At 39.2% G+C, this 26020-nt stretch overlaps 1 protein-coding gene across 2 annotated transcripts in view; it reads left to right on the forward strand.

The window, feature by feature from the left end:
* The first annotated feature begins 282 nt into the window (after positions 1-282).
* The window catches only part of RASGRP1 (RAS guanyl releasing protein 1), a 36840-nt gene continuing 11102 nt past the window's right edge, over positions 283-26020 (forward strand). The window contains exons 1-8 of one of the 2 annotated variants that reach the window (XM_056492425.1): positions 283-457; positions 3439-3608; positions 16538-16643; positions 18747-18809; positions 19862-19993; positions 21064-21217; positions 23667-23840; positions 24563-24679. In XM_056492425.1, coding sequence (XP_056348400.1) covers positions 426-457; positions 3439-3608; positions 16538-16643; positions 18747-18809; positions 19862-19993; positions 21064-21217; positions 23667-23840; positions 24563-24679 — 948 coding nt within the window. In that variant the 5' untranslated portion in view covers positions 283-425. Of the gene's footprint in view, positions 458-3438; positions 3609-16537; positions 16644-18738; positions 18810-19861; positions 19994-21063; positions 21218-23666; positions 23841-24562; positions 24680-26020 lie in introns of both variants that reach the window. The other variant, XM_056492424.1, reaches the window with a different exon arrangement.

Here is a 26020-nt window from a genome sequence, read left to right on the forward strand (position 1 = left end):
GGCTCAGCCACCAGGGAGCCCCGGGGCTGGGAAGCAGGAGGGGAGGAGAGGGCAGGAGAGGGCAGGAGAGGGCAGATCCTGCCCTGCCCTACCGGGCCGAGGCGGTGCCGTGAAAAAAAGTTGCGGCGGCTTCAGAGCTGGGCGGTGAGAGCCGGGAGCGCTCTTGGGTACCTGGTAAAGCCGGCGGCTTCAGAGAAGAGCAGCCCCAGCTCCGAACTTCCTCCAGCCGATAAGATCTCCGCCAGCTCGTCACGGGTGGCGGCCGCCGCCGTCGCTGCCCTACTTGACTCGGCTTCAGGCTCCTCCCGGGCGAGCCGGGCGCGGAGAGCGGCGGCGGGCGGGGGCGATGCGCGGGGCCCGCCGCTCCGCCCGGGCTGCTCCGCTCCCTGCGCCGCCCGCACCGCGGACCTGCGGCCGGGCCCGCCATGGGCACCCTGGGCAGGAGGAGGGAGAACCAGTGAGTCTGCCGTGCCGCGCCGTGTCGGGACCGTGCGGTGCCCGGGCGGGGCTGGCCGGGCTCGGGGGTGGCACTGCGGGCCCTGCGAGCGGGACCGGAGAGGACAGGAGCGCGGGGGGGGCTGTGCGGGGCAGGATTCGGTTCCAGCCTTTGGGATGGATGCCGGTGTGCGGCGGGTCAGCGCGGGGGAGAGCCTGGCGTTCCCGGGAGGGGCGGCGGGCACGGCCCGGCTCGGTTACCGGGGCACGGTCCGACTCGGTTACCTGGCCACGGTCCGGCTCGGTTAGCGGGGCATGGTCCGGCTCGGTTAGCGGGGCACGGTCCGGCTCGGTTAGCGGGGCACGGTCCGGCTCGGTTACCTGGCCACGGTTCGGCTCGGTTAGCGGGGCATGGTCCGGCTCGGTTAGCGGGGCACGGTCCGGCTCGGTTAGCGGGGCACGGTCCGGCTCGGTTACCTGGCCACGGTTCGGCTCGGTTACCGGGGCACTGCCCGGCTCGGTTACCTGGGCACGGCCGGGCTCGGTTACCGGGCCACGGTCCGGCTCGGTTACCTGGCCACGGTTCGGCTCGGTTAGCGGGGCATGGTCCGGCTCGGTTAGCGGGGCACGGCCCGGCTCGGTTACCTGGCCACGGTTCGGCTCGGTTAGCGGGGCACGGTCCGGCTCGGTTACCTGGCCACGGTTCGGCTCGGTTAGCGGGGCACGGTCCGGCTCGGTTACCTGGCCACGGTTCGGCTCGGTTACCTGGGCACGGTTCGGCTCGGTTAGCGGGGCACGGCCGGGCTCGGTTAGCGGGGCACGGTCCGGCTCGGTTAGCGGGGCACTGCCCGGCTCGGTTACCTGGCCACGGTTCGGCTCGGTTAGCGGGGCATGGTCCGGCTCGGTTACCGGGGCACGGTCCGGCTCGGTTACCTGGCCACGGCCGGGCTCGGTTAGCGGTGCACGGCCCGACTCTGTTACCGGGCACGGCCAGGCTCGGTTAGCGGGGCACTGCCCGGCTCGGTTACGTGGGCACGGCCCGGCTCGGTTACCTGAGCACTGCCAGGCTCGGTTACCTGGGCACGGCCGGAGCTCGGTTAGCAGGGCACTGCCCGGTTCGGTTACTGGGCACGGCCGGGCTCGGCCGGCACCGCCCCGCCGGGCAGCGGCACCTGCTCGGGGACGCTTATCCGTGATGCTGTCCCCGCCGCCAAGGGCGCTCCCCGCTCTCCTCAGCCCCGCTCTCATCTCTTTGCCATGTCGGGGCACTGCTGCCAGAGGAGCTGTTCCAAGGAATAACCAGCGGTGCCACCGGCTGGGCTTTGCCTGTCCAGCGTGGCCAAGTCGGCCACGGTGTTACTGTGAACTTTTTTCAGGTGTGGAAACTTCAGGTTTTCTCCCTTGTGTTGCCAAAACCTGAAATATCTTCTGCATTTGCTCCTGCTTCGTTACTGCTTGCTGGGATCCTCTGCCCTGTGTTGAAGGGGCACTGGAACAAAGCTAGGAGAGGGGCTTAAGCTTGTGAAAACGCTGAAAGCTGATCAGGCTCTCGCTCTTTCTGTATGAGAACAGGAAGTCAGATCACAAAGCTGAGAGGGAAATTGAGAAAAAGGGGGAAGGGAAGAGAACATTTGCGTGTCAGCCACTGTCAGCCTAACAACGGAGGAGCTCAGTGATGGTTGCTGCCTCTGAAGGGTCCGGAGTGTATTTTCCTGAGTTTAAACTATGGGAGCCTGGGATCAGTGTTGGGTTGTAAATGACAGCGTGGTGAGTGTCGTGGCTTTCCCAGCATTCAAGTGAGACGGAAAGGTGAGGATAAGGCTGGACTTTCACGGGGATGAGGTAGGGTCCAGTCTGTCCTCATGAGGCATGCATATTTTTAACTTCATGCAGGAGTGCCTGTTCGGGGATGTCTGTGGATTTACTTCTGCTATCCGTATGTAATAAGCACACTGGAGGAATTTCTGTGCCTTTTCTTCCTGGGACTGTCAGCTGATTAATAAATAGAGCCTTGCATCGTGTTCCAAGAAAAGTTATTTGAAAGCCTAAGGTAGCAGCTTAAAGATGCTGCAGCCACTTATTTAGGAAGGCTGTGCAGTGTCTGAAATAAACCCAAAGAATCCCTGAAATTTCAGGAGTCCCTGAAATAAACCCAAGTTTTATTGAAACGGCAGTGTTTGTTGTTCTTTTGTTACTGTATACTCTGAAGTCAGATTTTGCAGTGGTTCCTGCTATTTGCAGGCAAATATATTTCATTGCTTTTCACCAATACAATATTGTTCCAACTTACTATTTCATACAGAAATATGAACTTGTATGCATGCAACGAATTGCCTTTAATATTATCCATAAACATACACATTCTTGAAGTAGAAGGTATTATATGGTCAAAACACAAGACTAAAATTAGATATGTGCTTTATTTTGGTCTCATTTACAATTGCTGTCAAACACAGTTATTTGCTCATGTACACTATTTTAAAACAACTTAAGAGGAAATATTAGTATAGAATAGATGCAAAATTAATATATTTGTTTTGATTGTGCCATAATCCACTATTAGGTGCTGATACTATGCACTATTGTGCTAATATTTTGTTTACTTAACAGTGACTTTTCAAGTTAAATTAATGAAGGTAGTCTGGTGTTTTCCAGTGTGTGTAATAGTTATATTTTTCTTCTCCTTTGCTTTTGGTGGGCACACAAACATCTGGTATTAGGTATTATTGCATACTCTCCAACAAAGAGACAAGATTTCTGATATCCCTGATAGATCATTCAAGGAGCTCTATAACCATGTGCTGTGCAACTGATATTTAGCAGAAAGAAATGTCACTTACTGAGCAGCCCCTTTGGTGTACATATTAAGTGGGAGGGTAATGTCTTTCAGCACCCTAACTAGAAGGAGTTAATTGTCCCTTAAATCTCTCCTCCTTTCCCATGCAGTGTAAAATTTGCCACTCTCTCTTCTTGTATTTACTTCACTATTGTGCTTTCTTCTAGGCAACCTGCCCAAGCATGCAGCACTGCCCCTGAACCAGCCCTGGAGCTGCAGCAGAGCAGCCACTGTCCCAGCCTCTCCAACCACACTCAGGTCATGATGGTGCCCTTGGGGCACCTGGCCAAGGGAGCCACTTTGGAAGATCTTCTTGAGACCTGCATTCAGTCTTTTGGTGAGTGCCTGGGGGTGTTGAGAGTCACATTAATTTGTTTCTGGCTTGGCTATGTTTGAATCCCTTAGTTGGGAATTAAGTTTATTGGTGGATAGAAAGGTGTTGACTGAGAATTGTCTGTGCTACAGGTGATTGTAGTTTTGGTTGGTGGATGTGTTTATGCAGATGTGTTTAATATAAGCTGAGAGATTAGAGTAACTACTGCTTTTTCTTGAGGGAACCAGGCAAATTCCAATAATCTACACTTTTAAGAGTTGGTGTTCCTTCAAGTACCAATTTTGTAATCTTTAGCAGGTAATAATTGCATTTTTTGCATATTGCAACAACATTCTCATAATGCATGTAAGCGACATGTTCAGATTAAACATTTTTAAACAAGAAGGGCTATTTTTAAGCTAGGTGAGATAACACTGGATTGTTTTTTGCATTATCAGTATAGAATTAAAGTTGTTTCTTTATAAAAGAGAAAGAATCCAAACAGTTATATTTTTTTAAACTTTTTGGTTATCTTTTTACAGTATGAATCGAAATATGGATAAGTGTAACCATTGCCTAAGCAGTGTATCCCTAGTTTCCTTTTCCAACTTTTTCATTAATAGATGTGTTTATATTCAATATTATTAAAATATGTTAATACTAAAGACACTTAAAGTGATTCTGAATAATTTGCTTATAAGTAGCACATCTGTTTGCTTTCAGTCTTCCAGTGCTTTGAGCTACTCCCAAAGTATATGTGGCAAAGTCTTAGTTTCAGAAGTAGTCCTAAGAAGATAAATGTACTTGAACACACACTCAGCTCTAAAATAATTATCTATATAGTTAAACAGTAACACATCGTCCTGATCTACTGGTACAGTGCATAAATACTGTGTAAACAGTGATTAATCTTTCACATTTGTTTAAAATGAGTTGTTGGTTTTTTTTTTTTTTAAACTTTAAGGCCTTCTAATCAGCATGTGCAGAGAAATGCATGTCTGAGAAAAGCTGGTGAAACGTGTAATGTCAGTAATGTCTTTTTTTTTTTTTTGCTTCTTTTCTTCCCCACTTTGTTATTGTGAAGACACTGAACTGCTATACAGCTCTATTCCTAAGATTTTTAAAACATAAGACCTTCAGGTAGTTGTAATACTGTGACTACTTGACCAATATTAGTGTTTCTATATTTTTATAAAAAAACAGTAATATAAATGCAACATTATAAAAATCCAGTATAGCTATTGAAGTGGTTAATTTAAAGTGGTGCAGGTGAAACCCTGAGCAGGAGATTTATTTGGCTAATACTCTGTATAGCACTACAGACATGCTTAGGTGTTCTCAGGTTCCTGGGCATCAGTATATTAAAAGGACTAAGGTAATGAAGAAAAGCAACTGTACCTGTGCAGTTCAGCTACACATGCATGTGAGTCTTTCTTAAGGGTTTCACACTTGAGCTAGAAAATTTACTGTAGTCCCCTAGATAGGGTTCTCTTGACCCTTGTCAAGCTGTACATAAGTCAAGCAAGGTGAATTGTAGTGCATCAGCAAACATCATTATGGCTCACTAAGGATTTCTAAAATCATGTGTGCTGCAGAGGTTTAGACCCTTAATTGGACAACTCATAGTGGTGTCTATATTTATACACCTTCTATGAAATTATGAATGTTCTTAGGCTGTGTTGGAGCTTCCCATTAAGGTACTTAAATAAAAATACATCTGTTACAACACTATAATGCATAATGAAGTTCATTAAAGAAGGCTCTTGTAGCTATCACCAAAACCAGTGCAAAATTCATTCTCATTATTGTGCCAATAAAGGAAGAGATGAAAAAGATTTTAATCTGAGATTTTGAAGAGAGTTGGGGGCAGGGAGCAAAATGGTGGGAAAAAAGCATAGCTGCAGAATGATTACAAGAATTCTGAATGATTGAGCAAGTTTCTTCTCATGCATAGTACTGAAATCTTCTAACCTCTATGCTAATAGTTCTGTTTAGGCTGAGATTATATCTTCAGTCTTGGAAAAGCTATATGCTACCTATAATATTTTGTATTCTATAAAGTCATTATTGTGATTTGAGCAAGTTTTATTTAAATGTTCAAAGTACAGATCCCTCCCAAGACATTGTACATTTGAAGTTTGCTTTCTGGAAAAAGCCATTGATTCATCTGCTGTCTAGTCCTAAGGATAACAAGAGGCAGTAGATGGAGAGGCTGATGTGTCATGTTACAGAGTATATACTGCATCTTGTTAGCATTATACTGCACTTGCTGATGTTATGTGTACAAATACAATTCCTCTGTAATGGGTGTAGCTGAGTTTATATTCCTGGACTCAATTATACAAGTTTGAAAAAAGCAAACTATATAAGAGAGGCTGCTGTCACCAATGGTATGTAAGGAGAAGCTGGCAGCCTTTTGCTGTATATGCAGAGAATATCACAAGAAGGTCTAACTAAGAAGCATGCACACAGCTGTGAAGAACACAAGCATAAGTAGTTTATCTTACAACATGGATTAGGAGAAGAAAGGAGGAGAGGGATATGCTAAGTTGAAATTAAAAGTGAGATGACTAAACTTTGCTGCATTCCAAGATGTTTTGTAGAAAAGCTTTGTCCAGGCAGCCAAGTTAATCCAAAAGTCAATGTAGCTAACTTAAATTCCTACTTTGGGATGATTAGTGTGTGTGTTCTTTCACCTCTCACACTTGGTCTTCTTTAGCATGGACTGATGAATGACAGGCCTGTGCCTTGGACAGAAACAAGTGAGGGTCTTAAGTGGCAGATTGAAGTCATGTAGGTGCTCACTACATCTGAAAGAGCAGCATCATACCAGTGTTTGTTCAACAGCATGATGAGAAGATGCTAAAATTAGAGGTTCCTACAAGTCCCATGAAAGTTTGAATCAGGATGAGGAAGATTAATCATCCTGTAAATGAGTTGCCAAAAGTAAAGGCAACAAAAAAGCAAGGATGTAAGTGAAGGCAAGAGTTTGGGGAAAAACCAGCACACTGAGAGATTGAAGGTAGGAAATATCTTAGAAAGGAATACTAGTCCTTTCTTAGGAGAAGATCTGTAGAGACTTGAAACCACTCTCACAGGTTTTAAGAGAAGGAATTTGGTTATAGAGGGCAGAGATTCAAAACATGTTCCAAAATGTGTCTCAGAAGACCTCCCAATGTTATAAGCAGCTACAGATGCTATGAACTGGATTGACAAGAAGAATTGTAGAGCACAATAAATGCATCACATGTGATTACTTTAGAAAAGTAGGGGAGGAAAAGAGAAAGAAAGAAGGGAGATGAATGCATAGAGAGGAAAAGCAGGAGGTAGGGTGAAATGGTTAAAAAAGCTAGAAAAGACAATAGCTGCAGAAAAGTTCAATGCAACCTCTACATCACAGAGATTAATCCTGAACAAAAAGCTCATAAAAAGTTTTTAACTTGTTAACAAAATGGTTAAAGCAAAGGGAAGCAAAGAAGGTAGTTAATAGGTCTTGACCTGGAATATACAGCTTCAGGAGGGAGATAATTTATTCTGAATGACACCTTCATTAGTGACTGTGGTTCTGGAGTGGAATTTTACATAGAACCATGACTTTAATCTCCTGTAGTACATAAAATGCCTGGAAAAAATGTACTTTTGACTGGCAGACAGTTCTCTGAAGGTCAATATGGCTTTGTCTCCTGTTTTGTTGTTAGTTGTAAAGGCACTTAATCTATCAGCTTTGTTGTTGAACCCATCACAGTAGGATCTGGTCTGCTGGCAGGTCAGTAGAACACAGGAATCATATGCTTATTAGCACAGCCATACTTTTATGTCTAGTTCTTATAGTAATCTTTGTGAGACTGTATAAATGCATAAGATACATTTAGTTCAGAAAGTGTTACAGATCAGTGAAGAAAAATGCATTAGCAGTGTTCACTGGGTACCTAATTTGTTAACTTTGTATCTGCTAAATGCTCATGATGTTTATCACCCCAGGGAATCCTCATGCTACCATGAACTTGAAGTTCTAAATACGTGTTGTGAAGTCAATTTCTAATCTAAAAAATGTTCTCTTTTTTTGTAACTCCACTATATGTTAGTACATAGTAAGAGGTCCCTGTTTCTTTCCTTTGACTTTGTCTATTTTTATCTTATAAATTTACCTTTTATAATCTAGAGTAAAGTTTAAGGGTGCTTATTTTTTTAAAACAAATATACCTTTCAAAGATCCAGTGAGCTATTTTAGCATGAATTCAAGCTAATAAACCATGTAGGGTCAGAGGGCCTTTTCCATGCCCATGCAAAGCATTTCCTTAAATTGCAATCAGGACAACATGTGTCTTCAACATGGTGCCAATTTGATATCTGCTTGTTTTATCTGTAGTGAACTCCTGAAATGTTACCTAGAATTACCCAACAAACAATTCCAAGAGTGCACTTGAAAGCAATTGTTTATTCAAACACTTACATCTTCCTAAAAAAATCTGAGGATCATTTAAAAGCTGAGAAGTCTGTAAGAGCTCAAGATGTTATTGTTAATGAAGGTGGTTTTGACCTTAACCTCTGAGTAAAAGATTTTTTCTTTGCCTCTTGCATTTGAACACTGGAAGTATTTTTACTTAAGGATATGGATGCCCTATGCTTATCCTACAATTCAGACACTTCATTTAAAAGGAAATCAAGAAGTGTCATCTTCAAATGCATCTCACAGTACAGTGTCCCTGGTTTCTTCAGAGATGTAAGTAAAAGGCTTTAGGAAAGTAACAAAAAGTATTTCTGAGACCACATAGCATAATTCAGTGTGAAATCTCATCCACAATAAACTGTTTACAGTGGAGCTACTTGTTTATACATATATGTGAATTTTCACCCATGGAGGACTTGAAGGAAGTGGAAAATTACAGCTTCAAAGATCAGCAACGTTCTTAATAGCATTTATGTGAAGCTAACACAATTTACAACTTCTAATGGCCTTAACAGTCACAGGCAGCTAGGTCTAGGAGTAGGTTGTGATGTTTTTCTGCAGTGTTTGATCCATGCTAAACTAGTTTGTTGCCTCTATGTGTGATAAAGTGACATGTTTGTAAACAAACATTAGAAACACTGGAAACTACGTTCAGTCTAATCTGAATTAAGGTTGCCACAGAATTGTTTTGATAGAAATCAAAAATCTCACAAAGGTGCTGGGACTGGTGGCTTCTTAGGTGTAAGCTACCTAAAATGATACAAGTTAATAATAATTCACATTTTCTGGAATAAAAACTAACTACATTCTTGCATTGTGTAGTTCTGATAATATTTTTATATTGCTTGTATCAATATCATGCAAAAACATATAGAGGCTTAGGAATTCTTTGAGAGTCAGCTTCATATTATATCCATCTTACAAACAACAAAACAGGCAAGTTAGAGTTCTCTCTTTAGCCCTGTAGGAATTTTCTCCTCTAAAATACAGAAAAAATGAAAACTATCCAGGTTTTCTCATATCAGTTAACTGGAAAAAACCACTCTGCCTTTAACATAAATACATTCTTCCAATCTTGTTCAAATATACAATTAACTGTTAAAACAATCACAGTTCAACTACTGAGTTTATCCTTTTATCAAATTTACTATGTAATAAATTCTAATGTATAATTCTGATACAAAGGCAATAAATTCTTTCAAGGCACATGCACACCCACAGAATGCAACTATGGCCATTTGCTTTTTTCCTCTCAGGTTTGCCTGAACAATTGTTTTGTGGTTTTTTTGTCTCATGCTGCACAAGCTTACAGGGTTTTATCCCTTGCTCTTGAAGCTTGGCCTGAATGTTGAGGTCTCTAGTCCCCCCAAGTAGTTAAATTTTATTCATGCTGCTGTTCTGTGTGAAAATGATGTTTATCATTGTCTGTTAAGTAATTTGAGGGCTATTTTGTCAAAGACAGTGCAGAAACTTTAGTATTGCCTGGCAACAGAAGCTATGTTAATGATCAATTAATGACATTGTGGGAACAGAAGAGTCATTACTGCTCTGTAGAATGCATGACATTGTGGGAACAGAAAAATAGGTGCTGTTTAGCTAACTATTAAAGTTAATTGTGGTTGTACCAAAATGAAAATGATTTCTTTTTTAACCTGATGTCTGTGAAAAAATTTTCCCAAAGAAAATGAACTTTGGTTATTTTTATATATATATTATAAAGTTCTCTTTAGCAAATTTGACTTCACTTTTCTCAATATAATTTTCCAAAGCCGAGAAGTAAGTAATAAAACAAAATGAAGAAAATTTAGACTTTTTTATTTATAAAGAAGTCTCTTATTTGCTTATATTTACTACAGTGGTATGCCTGCAAATTCTGTCTTCGTGCCTCTAAATATGACTTCAGGAAAAATAAGTACAACTTTTATTTAGCAATGCAAAATATTCTAATTGCCCATCAGGCAGTTCCCAAGCAGCAGCAGCCCTGACAAACCTGCAGCCTGCTTTTAAATGCTAAGCATTCCATGGTATGACATGGTCAGCTGGGGTCAGCTGTCCTGGCTGTGTCCCTGCAGCTCCTCACTGCTGGGGCACTGGGAGAAGGCATTCCCAGCTGCTGGTTTGCCATAGGCTGGAAGCACCAGTTCCAGATGTATGCCTAGAAGTACAGCAGAGGCTAGGAAACTTTGGGATGTAAGTGAAATGGTAAATGAGGAATATTAGAGCAGGATTGGAGCTGGAGCATGCAGCAGTAGTGAAAACTGAGGTCAGGAAGTGAGACCCAATTGATCTGCAACCTCTTCAAGCCCTTGAGAGGCAAGCAGCTTGGTGTCTACTAGCTGCAGTTTGAACCTTTGGGTGGGACAGGCTTCATCATCACCACTGCATCAACCACACTGTCAGAGGGAAGCTTGTTGTAGAGCACTGCAGTGCAAGGGTCAGGCACACATCTGGCCTCAGTGGTCAGACAGGGACACAGAAGTTTCTGGTTCTGTTCTGGGAGTCTGTTTTTTCCTATGCATCAGTGCATATGCTAGCACAGCTGTGTTGCCAAGCATTACACTTGAATTATTCAGGAGTTGCCTGCAGCTCAAAAAATTCACATGGCTCCAGTAGCATGGCTTAAAGCTTTAGGAAAAGTCTCAAATGCTTGAATTATGTTTTGTAGGCTTTGGAGAAAAAGACTATTTGATTAAAAAGTTCACATCTAAATTTGCTAGAATCAGTATTTTAAATATGCTGTAGAACAATGTGTGGTGTGCGTCCGTGCGTGCAAACTTTTTGTCTTCTGTGTACCTCATCTGAATTTCCAGGGCTAATGGAATGCTTTCCACCCACATTGCATTTCGTTTCTCTCAAAGTACATTTTAATTTATGAAAATAATCCCATTTTTCTTTGACAAGAGCTTTTTATCTCCTTGTTTTCATTTCAAAGAATTACCCACCTAGAGCTCTTTCTGCAAGATGTAGCTTTCCAAAAACTGTTTCTGAGAGAGGGTAATGATTTTTCCCTAGAGATTATTCTCCCCTAATGTTCCCTCCCCTCACAAAAAAAAGTCTTGTTATTCTTTTGGATGTATATTATCCCCACTTTTGTCTTTTGATATATCTGCTTCGTTTTTTAGTATTTGGAGGAACAGGAGTGGGTTCATCATCCTCTATTCTGCAGGGTGTTTAAAGGGAGTAGGCTTGAAGAAACACCATGTTTATGAGGTTTCTTCTAACATGTGTGTTTACTTGGCTTTTTTTGGAGAGCTGTTATTGCAGGATTGATCACAGAGTAGTGCAGTTCTTTCCTCTCAGGAAAATACTGATTTCTTCTAAGTTTAATTTTGGAGTTTTTCTTCCTAAGATCAATTACTTGTGTAAATAAATTTATGTAAAACTCAATAGTTGCAAGCATGTGTGGACAACAAGCCAATTTAAAAAGACATAAACAAACAAAACCAAAACTTTGGTGCAATTCTCTGAATGTTTTGGTGCTGTCTGACATCATGTCACTCTTGTGGCACAAAGGGGAATACCATCATCCTGTACAGAATTAAATGTAAGCTGGGGAGCTCAATATTCCACCTGCTTTCTGCTGCAGCTAAAACTAAAAAAAGCCTTCTATTACCTAATTACTGTGTTATTATATATATATATAAGGATATTCTTCTTAAGTTATATTATTTCTGAAAGATATTAAGCACTTAAGATAACGATTTGGAACAAAGAAAAATTCATTAAGGATGAGTGCAAAGCTCTACTTAGAGTAATCAGCTGTAAAAACAGTATGGTAAAGTCCATCATATACAGCATTTCTTCAGAAAAGGATCTCATTGTCCAGAGGGACTTTAAAACTGAAAATGGTATTAATTACAATTAATAATATTGTATCACTGCAAAAGACTCTGAGTGTGTGTATAGAGGGATGTGTGTACTTCCATATTTTCTGTATATACATTATACATGCACATTTACTTACATTAAAATGTAGGTGTATATAAAGGTATTATGTAAAGGATACTAAGAATAATATTCTAAGTCTGGTGCTAAGATCTCCTCTGTAGTACTATATTCAGGTTTTCTTCATAATGGTGCAAGCTACAAAGGGTTCAGAAAACAATATCAAGGTTGACCAGGTAGCTAGAAAACCTTGTCTCTGAGGAATAAAAAAATGTCAAATTTGGTGTTTCTTAGCTCAGAAAATAGATGAGGGATGCAACCCTGAAGCAGAGAAAATATATTGATAAGCTAAACAAAATTTTCTTCTCTGGGCTTAAGCAGTCCAAGTTGCCTGAAATATTTGATTAGACAGAAATGAAAACTCTTAAATTTTAGAGAAACTCAAGCATTGGAATAAGTCATCTACAAAAGCTGTGAAGTCCTTATCGCTGTAGAATTTTTAGAACAAGTTAAACTGGTTCTGAAGCACGATTTTGAGAAAGCTGTTTCTATATTGGAGCAGCAGAATAGAATATCTTGCCTCCTAGCCCTGATATCTGCCATCAGCTGTCATTAAAAAATTTGTTCAATCTGTTTGCTGACCCTCAATATTGGTGTCATAACTGACAGGGAGAATGGTGACTTCTTGGGACTCTGATTCTGACCAAATGTATTCAATTTAATGAAGAGAGTTAAATGACTGGTTCTGTTACAGGGTATCAAATTCCAACACAGTAGTAAGTCTGGAGTAAGAAGGCTACTATGGGTTGCAAAAGTTTTAAGCTGAAGGGGAACAGACTGTTTCCTGTTTGTAAAGGGAATTTCCAGGGACTATCTGTAAAATACTAGTGAAATATTTTATTTAGTTTTGGTTGCTTCTAGCCATTTTAAAGTTATCTTGCAGTACATGTGGGGCAGATTAATTGACTTAAGGCTGTCATTTCAGTCACTAAACCCTGCCATGTACTCCCACATGTGTCTGCATATTTCATACATGTGTGTGTTTCATCAAGGTCTTTGAGACCTTGGGACCTTAGGAACATAAGTTGCCTCAGTTTTCAGATCACATGTTGACTTAATAATTTTTGCAGACATTTATAGCACCATCCCCACACCATCTTCTTTAAACTGCTAGAAAAAAAAAATTGCAGAAGTCTTGAAGAATTCTGTGCAGCACATCAGAATAGCAGCCCACGACCTTCAGCTTTGCACTTTACTTCTGTCAACTGCTTGATACTTTTGTTTTTGGTGCTACTTTTTGATAACCACTGGAAGACCTAAGGGAGTTTACAAGAAGTTATTCGTGTTCTTAGCAGCTTAGTCACTGATCATGTGATGTCAGTGCTATGTGATTCACTCCTGATTCATTTCAAATTGTACTCTAGGTGATACAGTTGGAACCTGCTTATGAAATAAAGATGGCACTTATTAAATTAGGCCTCTTAGAGAAGCTAACTTTTCTTTCCTGCAAAATTCACTTTGGTTAAGACATCCTTGGCGTTCTTGCTACTGCCTTATTTTATTAATGCTTTGGAGGGAAGGTCTCAGTGCAGCCATCTTCTCTACTGAACATATTCTTTCTGTTAAGTGCATTTACCACAGGTCTGTGGCCATCAGGACCTGGAGAAATGCAGGTAGTTTACTCTTAAAGCCTTACTGACTTTTGAGTAATTTGTTTCTCTAAACCAGTAGAGGATCGAGCGATACTTAAGGTATTTCTAATCACAGATTATGGATTGTGAGGAGTCACTCATTGCATCATGCAATAGGGTGGCTGATGGGCCTAGATCAGAAGGTTCTCACCCTTGTGTGTTCTGAGTCTCACATAAGAAATGGAACTTTGTAATTGTAGGTTTTAGTGGCTTTGTGCTACTACATAGATCATAAAATACTTACCATTAACTGTCACTGTGCTTTCACTCATGGAGTTAAATGCTGGAAAAGTATATTCAACTTCTGCTTTCTTTTTTGTTTCAAAGTATATTTATTAAAAATCTTAGTACAGTAAGGGAATTTACAGGAGAAAAACATGGGAGCAGTTGGTTATTTGCACTTTGCTGCAGCGAGACAAAGCTCAGGTTTAGGCAGTAATTTGCAGCTTTCTTTAATGTAAATTATCTAAGTGAAACACACCCATGCCGCTGGGGCTGGTTCACTCCGTGGTTTTGCTCAGCAGGCTGTGTGGTTAGAAGCAGGTACACAAACGGAAATGAAAAGGAGTTTCAAACAAACTGCTGGGGGTTCAGGACGCTGCAGAGGCACCAGAGCAGCTTGCAGCACAGCCAGGACAGCTCTCCTGCTGCCTCCACTGCCCGCACAAAGAGCTTCACCATGCTAAATTCTGTGCTGGTCCGGTTCCATGCAGGCTTGCTGTTCACTGCCCAGCTCCACTGGCAGCATTTAGATTTCTTTTTGCACAGTGTTTGTTTTGTTTTTTAAGCCACCATGAATACAATGGGGGTTTTTTTGTGAAGGTGAGCATTTTAGTTGGATGGGAGAATAGATAGCCCCAAACCTAGTATTGCTCTGATGTGTGCAAAATAATTTCATGTCATTGTAATGAAGTGTATCTCTCTTGCAAGGTAATTAGGTCTGGATGTGGTGAAGCATAAATACACTTTTATTATGCAGGAAAACACCATAAATGTGTTGACCTAATTACTAATAGTAGGCAGAACATAGTGTTTTTCTCTGCACCTTTGTGATATGAAAAAGCTAAATAGAAGAGAGACCTAGAAAACAGAAATTCAAATGGGAACCTGGGGCCAAGTGGTACCTGTGTTATGTCATAGCAGAGGATTTTGGAATGCACACAACCAAAGTGCCAAGGGAGAGAGAGTGTTAATTTCTGTCTTTATTGTCTGGAAATGATCTATATTGTGCACTTATGAGAAGCTGTATATTCTTAATGGTATGTGTGCACATACCCATTTGGCTTTCAAGTTAAGCATGTACTGAGCTGTTCTCCTGATTAAACAGGAGCTAGTGGATGGACCTTCTGGCAGAACACCAAGTTTTGTCAAAGGATGAAAACTGATACAGGCTTTTGTGTGCAAGGCCTAAAATAATCTTACTCTTTGTGAAGACACTCAAAGAGTACAAAATGCTAAATACTAAAGGCCTGAATAAGTATTGATTCTTGTTGTCCCAGCCTTCCTCTGCAAGTTTTCCACTTTTCTAGCTGAATAACTTGCTGGTTTGCCCTCAGTGTTCATGCTGTAATACCTAGGAAGTTTAAATCTCAGAACGATTCTTTCAGCAAGGAATGAAATTATGTGTGAACACAAGCAAGGAACACATAAACTTTGTAAAACTGAGAGCTTGTATCATACCTTTACTTGGGGTCTATACTGCTCTCATTCATGGGGCTGTAGGACAGGCAGAATTTCCCCTTGCCCATAGCACTGAAGGTGGACACATTTGGTATCTTTCTGTAGAAGGGCATGGAAATTCATGTTCAGCAGCTAATGTGGAATGTTTTGCAAATGGGCTCAGTTTAACGTTCCATTTTGGTGATGTGCAAGTTAAAGTGCCTTCTCCCTGCCTTTCCCAGCAGTCATTTAATATGCTGGAGATCTGCCCTTTCACATCCCTCTTCCATTTCACTGTGTTGTGCTTTGCTTCTCTATCTTGTTCCTGCTGCTGCTTTTTAAAGAGAGAACTACACTTATTCCCATAGAGGTTAATCTATTCAAAATTATTCAAAAAGATAACATTTATTTTGTATTTGAAAGGGCGTGAAATTCCAGTTCAAGCTACTTAGGTTCTCTTATGACTGGCTGTGGGAGAGCACTGTCAGTTAATATTTACAAACACTGTCACAACTGTTTGTTGCAGAAATGGAAACTTTTTAAAGTGTTCTGCTACATCTCATGCCCTTGATCTTTTTGGAATATGGAAAAAAAAACCTGCACAAGACTCAGAAAACAGATGTTTTCAGAAAACAGCCTTTTTCCTGCTGAAATCCTTGTAATGCAGAATTCAAGCTGATGTGAAATGCATTTAGATCCACCACAGGGAGTATGCCCAGGTTAACCTCTGGGTTTCTAGCATGTGTTGTATCTCATTCCATGTGCATCTGTGCACATCTGTGATCCTATCCTGTGTGTGCACTTTGGTGTTATGTGTGTCATCTGTACAAAAGGGCTCACAAACACTTGAGAATATTGCTGTTCTCTTTGCTAAGGGTAGTCATACCAATGACTGGATGATATGGATCAGTAACTGAACTATTTTGCTCTTCAGTTCATTGATTTGTTTCCAAGTTTATATTAATATGCCTAAAGCCAAGCATGTAAGTGGATTGCTGGGCTTAGATCATTATGTATAATTATCTGAGTACTTTTGAGACACAGCTACTTTTTTGCTTGCCATTTTTTTCTTATTTTTAAGGGTCTGAAATATAGTAGTTGTTATATGGCTCTCACCAGAAAAATTATGCACTCCCTAAATTAGTAAGTTACTTCTATCTTTGAAATAACTTACGTGAACAGACCTGATTAAAATTAGGATTCTGAAAAAAGCCCGTTGCAAATTGTTTATGAAGATTTCAATATGAATAATCCTTTTTGTTTTTTAGATTTAGAAGGAAATGCATGTAAAAACAACCAGCTGCTAAAAATAATTCTGGCCATGCATCAGTTTTTCATCTCCTCTGCAGACATGCTTCAGAAACTTGTTGATCTATATCCTTTGTAATCTTCATCTGCTTTTAAGGTAACTTAATAGCCTGACAAGTTTGAGATGGGTAAGTAGAGGATATTTAATCTATGGGTGTGTTAGTATTCCACTAATTAAATTGTATACTTGCTCTTTACAGTTTTTGGTGGTATGGTGTGCTTTTGTTTGGTTTAGGATTGGCTTTTTTTGTTTGTCTGGTTTAGCTTGTTGTACACAGAGGAAAAGATGAAACTCCAAGTCAGGTTTTAAGTAGGATAAATCACCCTCTGTTGGCTGTGGAGGGAATATCTAGCAGGTGTTTGATTAATGTAGGCATCTCAATTGGGTACTGTGAGCCTGGGCCTAAGTTTCAGATCTGTTTCTCTCTCTGCCCACTATGAAGTCAAAGAGCAAAGAACAAAACTGTATTCACTGGGATATGAAAATTTTCAACAAAAATGATTTCTCTCAGGCACCCTCAAAATTGCTGAGATAAATCATAAGCATTTCCTTTTTATTTGTTCCCATTTTGAGTTGACTGCCTGGACTCATATATGTGTGTGTCTGGCTCATTAGATTTTTCACCATCTAACTACTAGATCATGTTCACAATACTAACCTTTCTTTGGAGTTTTTAATTGTGGGCTATGTAACCTGTCTTCTTAGCTTTACAAAATGTTTGCTCCTAGTAGATGAGCACAGTACAGGATGGAGACCTGTCATGCTAGGAATCTCCATCCAATTTTGGTACAATTCGATTTAATAATCCTTTCTTTCCTCCAACTCTATCTTCCAGACATTTACAAGCAGCATCCTTGACAGCAGAGCTTTACTGAGCACTGTCTGTCTGTAGCAGGACTGTCCTGCTGCTTCTCTGATCACAGGTGTAGGATCAAGTGTGCTCAGCTGCAGCTCTGGGGTAGTGTTGCATTTCACTTAGCCTTGTGGGCTCTTGGAAAATGGAGCAAAGTCAGTGCTTGCATCTTCTTTCTGAGATGGAAAGTTTTCTACAACCAGAGAAGCAACTCGAACTTTTATTAGACTTGCATATTTTGCAAGCTTGGTTTTTAACTCTGTGTATAGCTCCCTGTAAAGACACTGAAAGTTAAAGACAGTTTTGAACGGATCAGGTAGTTGGGGCTCTTGTATTTTGCAGAACCTTGCAAGTGTCCCAGTTGCACCATTTCCCATTCCCTAAGTTGTGGGAGTGATTTTAGGTGGTTGCAAGTTATTTGTAAGTCATCTAATTTTAGACATCCAGAAAGGAGTCCTTAAAAATATTTGGGAATTTACTCAGACTTCACCATTTCTATAGTCAGCCTAATGTAAGCATGCTTGAAGGGCAGATGGCATGTCCCTTCAGCTGTGGTACATTTAGGCTGCAGTTAATTGCCATCAGATTGTGAGATCCACAAGGTATTTCCATTAAATGGTGTTTTTCAGGCCTGAAAATATGTGTGTTGTCTTCATCAAAAGAATTAAGACATGCGTAATACATTTTCAAAATGGATTTTCCATGACTTCAATGGGCATTGGCTGCAATATCAAAACATGTTTTAAAGAGCTAATAGACTAAAAATATGGTTGTTTCTTTCAGTTGCCAGAGCAAATTAAATGAAAACTGTTGTGTAACTGAAAGGTGAGGTTACTATGGAGAGGCATGTTACATTTTGCTCTACCATTGTCTGCAACTGGTTATGGTTAAAAGAAAGTAGCTTTTTTTCTTTTTTCTTTTTTTTTTTTAATCTCCAGTGAATTAGCTGAAAAGGATTGTTCCATAAATGCATTGATTGATAAACTTGGTATGAATATTTTAAATTTTAATGATGTGTCAGTGCACAAGGTTTATGGGGAATTGTGAGAAATGTTGCAAAGAAACATGTAGAAAACAGAATCCCTTCACGTTAACACTACTCAGTACTCTGGCAACTGCATCAATATTACTCATAGTAGTCATAGTTTCAATAAACTTTGGTAAAAACCTTCTGATATACTTATGTAAAACCCTAATCTGATGTAATATTTGCCATCAGCAGGATGATTCTTGTTGTTTGCATGTTGGAAGTATCAAGCATGTTACATTTTGCATCATGTGCCAATGGATCTGGTTTTCCTTAACAGTTTTCTACCTATCTGAATGCTTTAGAAAATAACTCTTCCATGCTGTGTGTAAAGATTTGCTATTTTGTGAGGTAAGTAGCTTGGTTGGTAGCTATTAGTTGTTAGTCTGCAGACATCCATGTGACAAATACAAATATGTTTTTTGCATATCTGAAATTGACATTAAAAAGAGAAGCAGATATTCTGCTTTAGCTTTTCAAGGTTCACTTCAGCAGCTTTTTACAAAAAGGTCCAACTGGCTTTTAGCAGATCTGTTTAAATCAGTTGTCAGGTCACAGTTTTGAACTGAGTCTATAAGAATCTGTGTCTTAAACATCAGTGAAAATTGACAGTGCTCAGGAAATTATAGAAGTGGGTCTAATATTATTATATAGATCTACTAAAAATTAGGTGGGAAATCGCAGATTTTTTTTACTAAGCAGAGCTCTATTGCATTTGGTAAGTAATTCTTAGTAATTCTCACTTGCAATGGTCCTGGAACACTTTTTTTACCTAGTAAATATAATAAAGTTTGATATCTCAGTTTAGAGAAAACAGAAGAGAAGGAAAATACTCAGCTCTAATAGATTGATTGTACCTCTTTTTACATAAAGGGGGAAATTATTAGTAAAGGAAAGTAGAATTTGTTTTAAATTATGATGGTTTTATTATTCTCAGAGCAGAGTATTATTGGTTATGTCAAAATGCTTTAGTATTGTGTGAGATCTGGTAACATTTTCGCTTCCAGGCAAGTGCATACATACATGCATCTGTAAGAATGTGCATTTCCATTTTTCCAGCAAGCACAGGTTTTCACATATTTCAGTGCTGGGTGCTGTGTCTGTCTGGGATAGAGTTAACTTTCTTCATAGCAGCCTCTATAATGCTGTGTGTTGAATCTGTGAGTGAAACTCAGATTATTTTGCCTATTGCTGAGCAGTGATTGCACAGTATCAATGTAATATCAATGTAATATCAATGCCTTCTGTTTCTTCTGCTCCTGCCTGAGTGTGGGCTGGGGGTGAGCCTGAGGCTGGGAGGGGACACAGCTGAAACAGCTGCACTGACCAAACCTTTTCAAACCTTTTTTCTTTTTTTTCTTTTTTTTTTTTTTTTTTTTTTTTTTTTAATTTTATTGTAATAGGTATTGGATTACAGAATTCTGGATTATGTTCAAAATGGACTCTAAACTGTCCACAGCTATGGAGGAATTTCAAGAGGTGGTTAGAGCTAATGGTGAGGAGTTACATTGTCGTCTAATTGACACATCTCAAATGTGAGTGCCAACGCCTCAGTATACTCAGAAAACAAACTTTCACTCTGAATTTCCTTTATTGAAATACCATGTCTCTCATAAGGCATATGTTAGCAATCCTTAGAAAAATTTGTACTTCATTACAGATGAAATATACACTGTGTAGAGGAACAGAATGCCTTCCAGAATGGCTTAGGTTGAATTTAGCTGCTGTGGGGACTTTGGGCTGATTCTCTACAATAGCTAAGTTTGACTATCCAGGAACTTAGAAAATTTGTAGATACCTAATGGTTTTGCAAGATCACTTGAATTCAATGAAAAGGGAAAATACAATTTGGTTGGGTAAGATGAGGTAAAAAAGTGTGTTTATATTTTAGCAACAAAGGTAATGAAGATATAGTTTGTTACATTGTCAGACTCTTGATATTGTTTAGATGATTTTGGTTATAAAATACTTGTCATGAGAGGAATAAATCCTAGAGCTATACATCATGGAGCTCTTTCTTGGGAAGAATCTTTCCCTGTTACATGAGAGTGAGAGAGTTCTGTGGAACAGTACAACTGACAAAATAAGTATTATTACTTTGGAAATGCACAGGCTAAAGCAGAGTGGAATTTGGCATACATTATGTATCTGGTTATGCAAGAGGATATTTAGCTTTTCAAATCGAGATGAATTTTATTACTCTATAGGTCAATAGCAAAGTGGAACAGCTCATAATCAGAGGTTGCTCAAGGAAATCTAAGAATTATTAAATGGAGGAATGCTGAATGTGTTCAATGAAGACAAAGTTACAGACAGCTATTCTGAAAATATAGAACTGATTGCAGAAATTATATAGACTCATGCTGTTTATATTGTACTGAAAACAGTTTATATTGTTTATATTGTACTGAAGATGCTACATCAATAAAATAAAGACTAACAATAATATTTTGTCATGTAATCTAACACATGAAAGGAGTTTGCTGTTTAGAAATGCAAATAATTCACTTTTTACTGCAGTAAGGCCTGAAAACACTGTTACCTCTGACTTAGGAAAAGAGGAAAAAATTACTGTAAATAACTTGGAGTATTTTTGTTTTAAAAGAAATTCTAGGGACTGGTCTAGAAAGCTGACACAGCGTGTAAAGGCCAACACCAGTAAGAAAAGGAAAGTCTCACTTCTTTTTGATCACCTTGAGCCAGAGGAGCTGTCAGACCACCTGACCTATCTTGAATTTAAGTCTTTCAGAAGAATATCAGTAAGTTGTTTTTATTTGTTTATTTATTTATATTAAGTAAATATGGGAAGGCCATAGAAAATATGGCAGAGAAGTAGTTTTACAAGATGAACTCTGCCATACAAGATGTTGGACATGCTGAATCTGTTTCCAGACTCTTTATTTTACTGGTATTGAAGGTGGCCAGTGGAACTTAGTGAGTAAATCCCCTTCTGCTACAACCATATGAGAGTCAGAGAATGAACCTCAGCTGTGAAAGAGTTGTAAGGAAGAGGAGTAAACCTTCTTCCAAATCCAAGATATTCTTCCAAAAAAGCTTGTTTGGTATCAAGGGATGTCATTGGACACAGGAACAAGCAGCATCCTTTGACTCAATCAGTAGTCAGGCTGGAATAGGATGAAGGAAACTTGGAATATTCTCCTAGAATGCTAACCTTCTGTGGCTGCAGTGAGCAGTGCAGCAATCCTGTGCAGTGATTAATGGGCTGTATTGAAGATGGCCCCTGGACTCTGCTTGCCTTTTCTGGTTGTGATGAAAAGACTTTAGAAAATGCCATTTTTAATTTGAGTGCAGGATAAACATAATTTGTTATACAAGCTGTCATATACACAAACAATTCTTAAGGATATATTGAATTTTTTTTTTTGTTTGGTTTTGGTGGGGTATTTTTTGTAACTCTACCATATAAGCTGAGCCTATGCAAGAAAAGGGGCTCTCACTAGATGGTGGAAGATTTCAGTTATGTTTTAATGTACTTTATTTTGAGCTGACAGTACGTGACTGTTTTGTGTTAAACTCAAAAAGCTGTAGAACTGAAGTCATGCACAAATTGCTGCCTGTAGGCAGTAATGATATGCAAAGCTTATATAACTTACCATTTTCAAAACCTCTGTGCAGATGTAAGGTAATTAATGAGTATTACAAGTATGGTTTTAGTCAGAGTGTCAGATGTGTCACATACATGCAGGGTACCTGCATATGTGTTTGTACAAATTGAGCTTACCATGACTTTGGTCTGAAAATAATATATAATTAATAATTAGCTACATTAATTAAAGTTTTGCAGAATATGTTCATGATGTCCTAAGCCACAGAATCCTTTCATTATTTTAACATGGCATCATATAATGGGAGAAAGTCTGAAAATTACCAGTCTGTTACTAGTCACTGAAATAACTACTTAAAACTTGGGCACTTGAAAGTCAGAAGGGAATATTTGATTACATGCACAGCATACAGCTAAATCTTCCATGAGATACCATCCATCTTGCAGCAAATTAAAATGCCAGGAGTGGAGTTCTCAGAGTAATGACTGGAGGCATGTTGGTGCTTGGAAAGTATTTTAATCTGTAGTCATAAAGTACAGGGAGGCCACAGTCTTTGTAAGAATCTGGGTTCTGGATTCTTTTTGAGGCTCTTAAGTTAGTCATCACAATAACAAACTCTTGCATTATTTAAGTACCTGAACTTCTTTACAGTATGTGCCACTAACAAGCTTGTTACAGCTGACCTCAATGAATTTGTGTACCCCAATTGATTCAAAACTTTCAAGTAACATTTTAGAGATTAATTTCTTCAGCACTTAAAAAAACCCCAACCTTTTCCAAAGGACATGACTGCTGAGAAAAAAATATATACTGATTCATGGTTGTACTGAAACTGCTATGAAGTCCATAATTATTTAGTCAGATATTGAAAAAGTATCTATCTGTATAGTGTAATTGCTGAAATTTCAAGATCTAGCCAAACCTGGCCAGGGTTCAATATTCAAAGAGTAATTGTAATGTAAGTACAATGTAATCTCAGAGACAGCTCTACTTATTATTAATATTTCTTCCATTTTTAATTTAATAAGGACAAATCTAGAGGTGTCTGCTGTCATCTGCTTTTAAAGTGCTAATAGTTCTTATTAAACAGATGGAAAAAATTTATAAAGTTGCAAGAAGGTGAGTGAGGGAGAGTAAAAAAAAGAAATGTAGAAGAAAGAAATACAGCTGTGGAAAGAAATGTATGTCTCTTACAGCTATGAGTGTTTTTGGTAAGATCTTAGTAATAGTGGTCATAGTAAAGAATGGATGTAAAAATCCCATGTCACATTTTCTGATGATTCAAATTATTTTTGTTAATGGATAAATCAACAGAATGGATAAAAATTGCATCAACAAAAGTGAGTGATTTGTTCTCTTTAATGTAAGAATGGATTAAAAAAAATTGCTACAGGTACCAGTTGAAGAATTTTAGATTGCCTTGATGAAATAAGAGAATCTCACAAGCAGTATTAAAAGTACTAAGGAATCTGTAGCCCTTACTATCAATGGTCTTATCTCAGTTTCATATTAATAATATTAATATGATAAGCATAATCATATTATATTAACAATTAAAATTGCTTTTTGTATTAGTGCAGCTTAATTCAGAGGTGTATGAAACTCCATGAATTTCCATTTGCACTTCTTTTGTTCGTTCAAGTTCTCAGATTATCAGAACTACATTGTGAACAGCAGTGTGAAAGAGAACCCGACCATGGAAAGATCAATTTCTCTTTGCAATGGTATCTCTCAGTGGGTGCAGCTGATGGTTCTCAGCAGACCAACACCACAGCTTCGTGCTGAAGTGTTCATCAAGTTCATTCATGTGGCACAGGTCAGTTCAAATCTGGCATGTTAGGTGTTTATTTTGTCTTTCTCTGATACATCTTTCTTTTTTCTGCTCTTCCCATGCTACTACAGCCGGGTGAGCTGAGGTGCTGGCACTGCCCTGCTCCATCCACACCACGTGTGTATTTGTGTGTGTGTGCTCTTACCAAGAGTGCAGATGTTACAGTCATGGCACCAGGACTTTCTCATGTTCATTCTGAAGAAATTATTTCCACTGTAACACTAGACTTGCTTTTGAATCAGCAAGTGAGATTCCCAGCTGTGGCTGTGAAGCTTTCCAAGGCAGGAGTGACTCTCATGGCTGCGGCTGTAATCAGAAACATTCCACCAGAAACTTCTTTCTAGATAAAAGGAGAGCTATGGTCCTATTTCTACTCTTTGCATACTAATTCAACTGCAGTCATAACCAAGATAATTAGGCAGTTTTTCCTAGTTGTGGTAGACTGTGGGAAGAGGGGGAAGTACTGAGGAGGCACTTTGAAGGTTTACTGTATCTGAAAATTTAATATTTGATTAAATAACAGTAGGATAAGTTCATGTTACACCCAGTAAAATCACAACTCATTGCCAAAATACATGAAGTCAAATGGCACAAACTTGTAAGTCTTCAGAGCAATTAGAGGACATTCAAGTTTGGGTGTGCACATTGAACAACCTGAACCTTTAAATTATATTGATTAGTTTTTGGTTTTTTTTATGTCAACATAGAAGCTCCACCAGCTGCAGAATTTCAACACATTAATGGCAGTGATAGGAGGTCTCTGTCACAGTTCCATTTCCAGGCTCAAGGAAACAAGCTCATGTGTTCCTCATGATGTAATTAAGGTTAGTATTGCTTCTCTAAAAGAATCTTTATCTTTTTTTGTCACTGCACACACTAAAAGCAATCTTACTTCATTGGATAAGATGGAAAGAAAAAAATTTCTTTGGTTTTGAAGGATTTTTATTTGTTATTTCATCTCTACATCCCCAGTTACTCCGACACTTCTTGCAACCCTACCTTTCTTCAAGATTTATATAGATTCTCTAAAGGTTTCTCTAATCTCAGACATGATGAGCTGCATTTTCATTTACATGCAGTAGTAGAGAATAATATTCAAACATGAAAACAGATAATTGGATCCTAGAACACTTGAAAACAAAACTGTTGTCTTCTGTAGTAACACTGACCATCCTTAGTTTGTAAAATGCTAGAACAGAGCTCTGTACTTGGAGTGAAAGGACTGGTTTTGTTCATCTGATCTTTCCATTTGACAAGTTTTATTTAATTTAGACTTGAACAAATTTAGCCCTAATGCACACGTAGAATGTTGGAATGTTAGGAATCTATTTTAATTTCCAGTTAAATTCCTGTGAAATACTGATTAAAGCTATTTAAAAGGGAAGGAAGGCATATTTTTTAGCAATGCTTCTTAAGAAGCCTTCATGTGGCTTCTTAAGAGACTTCTTAAGAGAATAACACACTTTATTCTTTTTGGGGCCTGAAAGAGTCCATGAAAGTATCTAATGAACCTGTTTTGATCACAGTATGATCAGCTTAAATGAACAGTACATACCTGGAGTAAAGACCTGAAATGTGACCTCCCACTGGAAATGGGTACAGCTATCAAAATCTATAAAATCAGTTAGAAAGCTTATTTTAGAAACATATTTCTCAAATTTTGTCATTTTAAGGACTGCATGTGTGTACATCATTTGAATAACTTTTTGTATCAAGAAATTGTATACAACTGCTAATAGAAAGCAGGTTAAAAAGTCTGGTAATTAGTGACTTGAAAAAAGACTTTGAGGTTTAACTACGTCAAACAGTTTATAAAGGTTAAAGATTGAGAACTTCGATAGGAACTTCCCAGAGAAAACATTGTCCATTGATTTTATTATGTTAATGAGTCAATTTTGTACCTGTATAATTTTAAACAAGGGAAATATTTAACCTGCTAGGTTGAAGATTAATTTGGCCTTTATAAAAAAACCAAGATACTGTTTCTAATTAATTTTCATGAAAAAAGTTTTCTTAAAAAGACAGGTATGCCCCCTTGAACCACAGTTTGACTTCTGATCACACCAGGATGGGATCATGGCACAGCATAGGGTTTCTCTGCCATGATGTCTCCAGCAATTCCAGCTGGTGACCTGAAAGGCAGAGCATGCATTCCACATTTTAAT

The sequence above is a fragment of the Oenanthe melanoleuca genome, chromosome 5 (assembly GCF_029582105.1).
Source record: "Oenanthe melanoleuca isolate GR-GAL-2019-014 chromosome 5, OMel1.0, whole genome shotgun sequence".
NCBI classification, from domain to species: Eukaryota; Metazoa; Chordata; class Aves; order Passeriformes; family Muscicapidae; genus Oenanthe; species Oenanthe melanoleuca.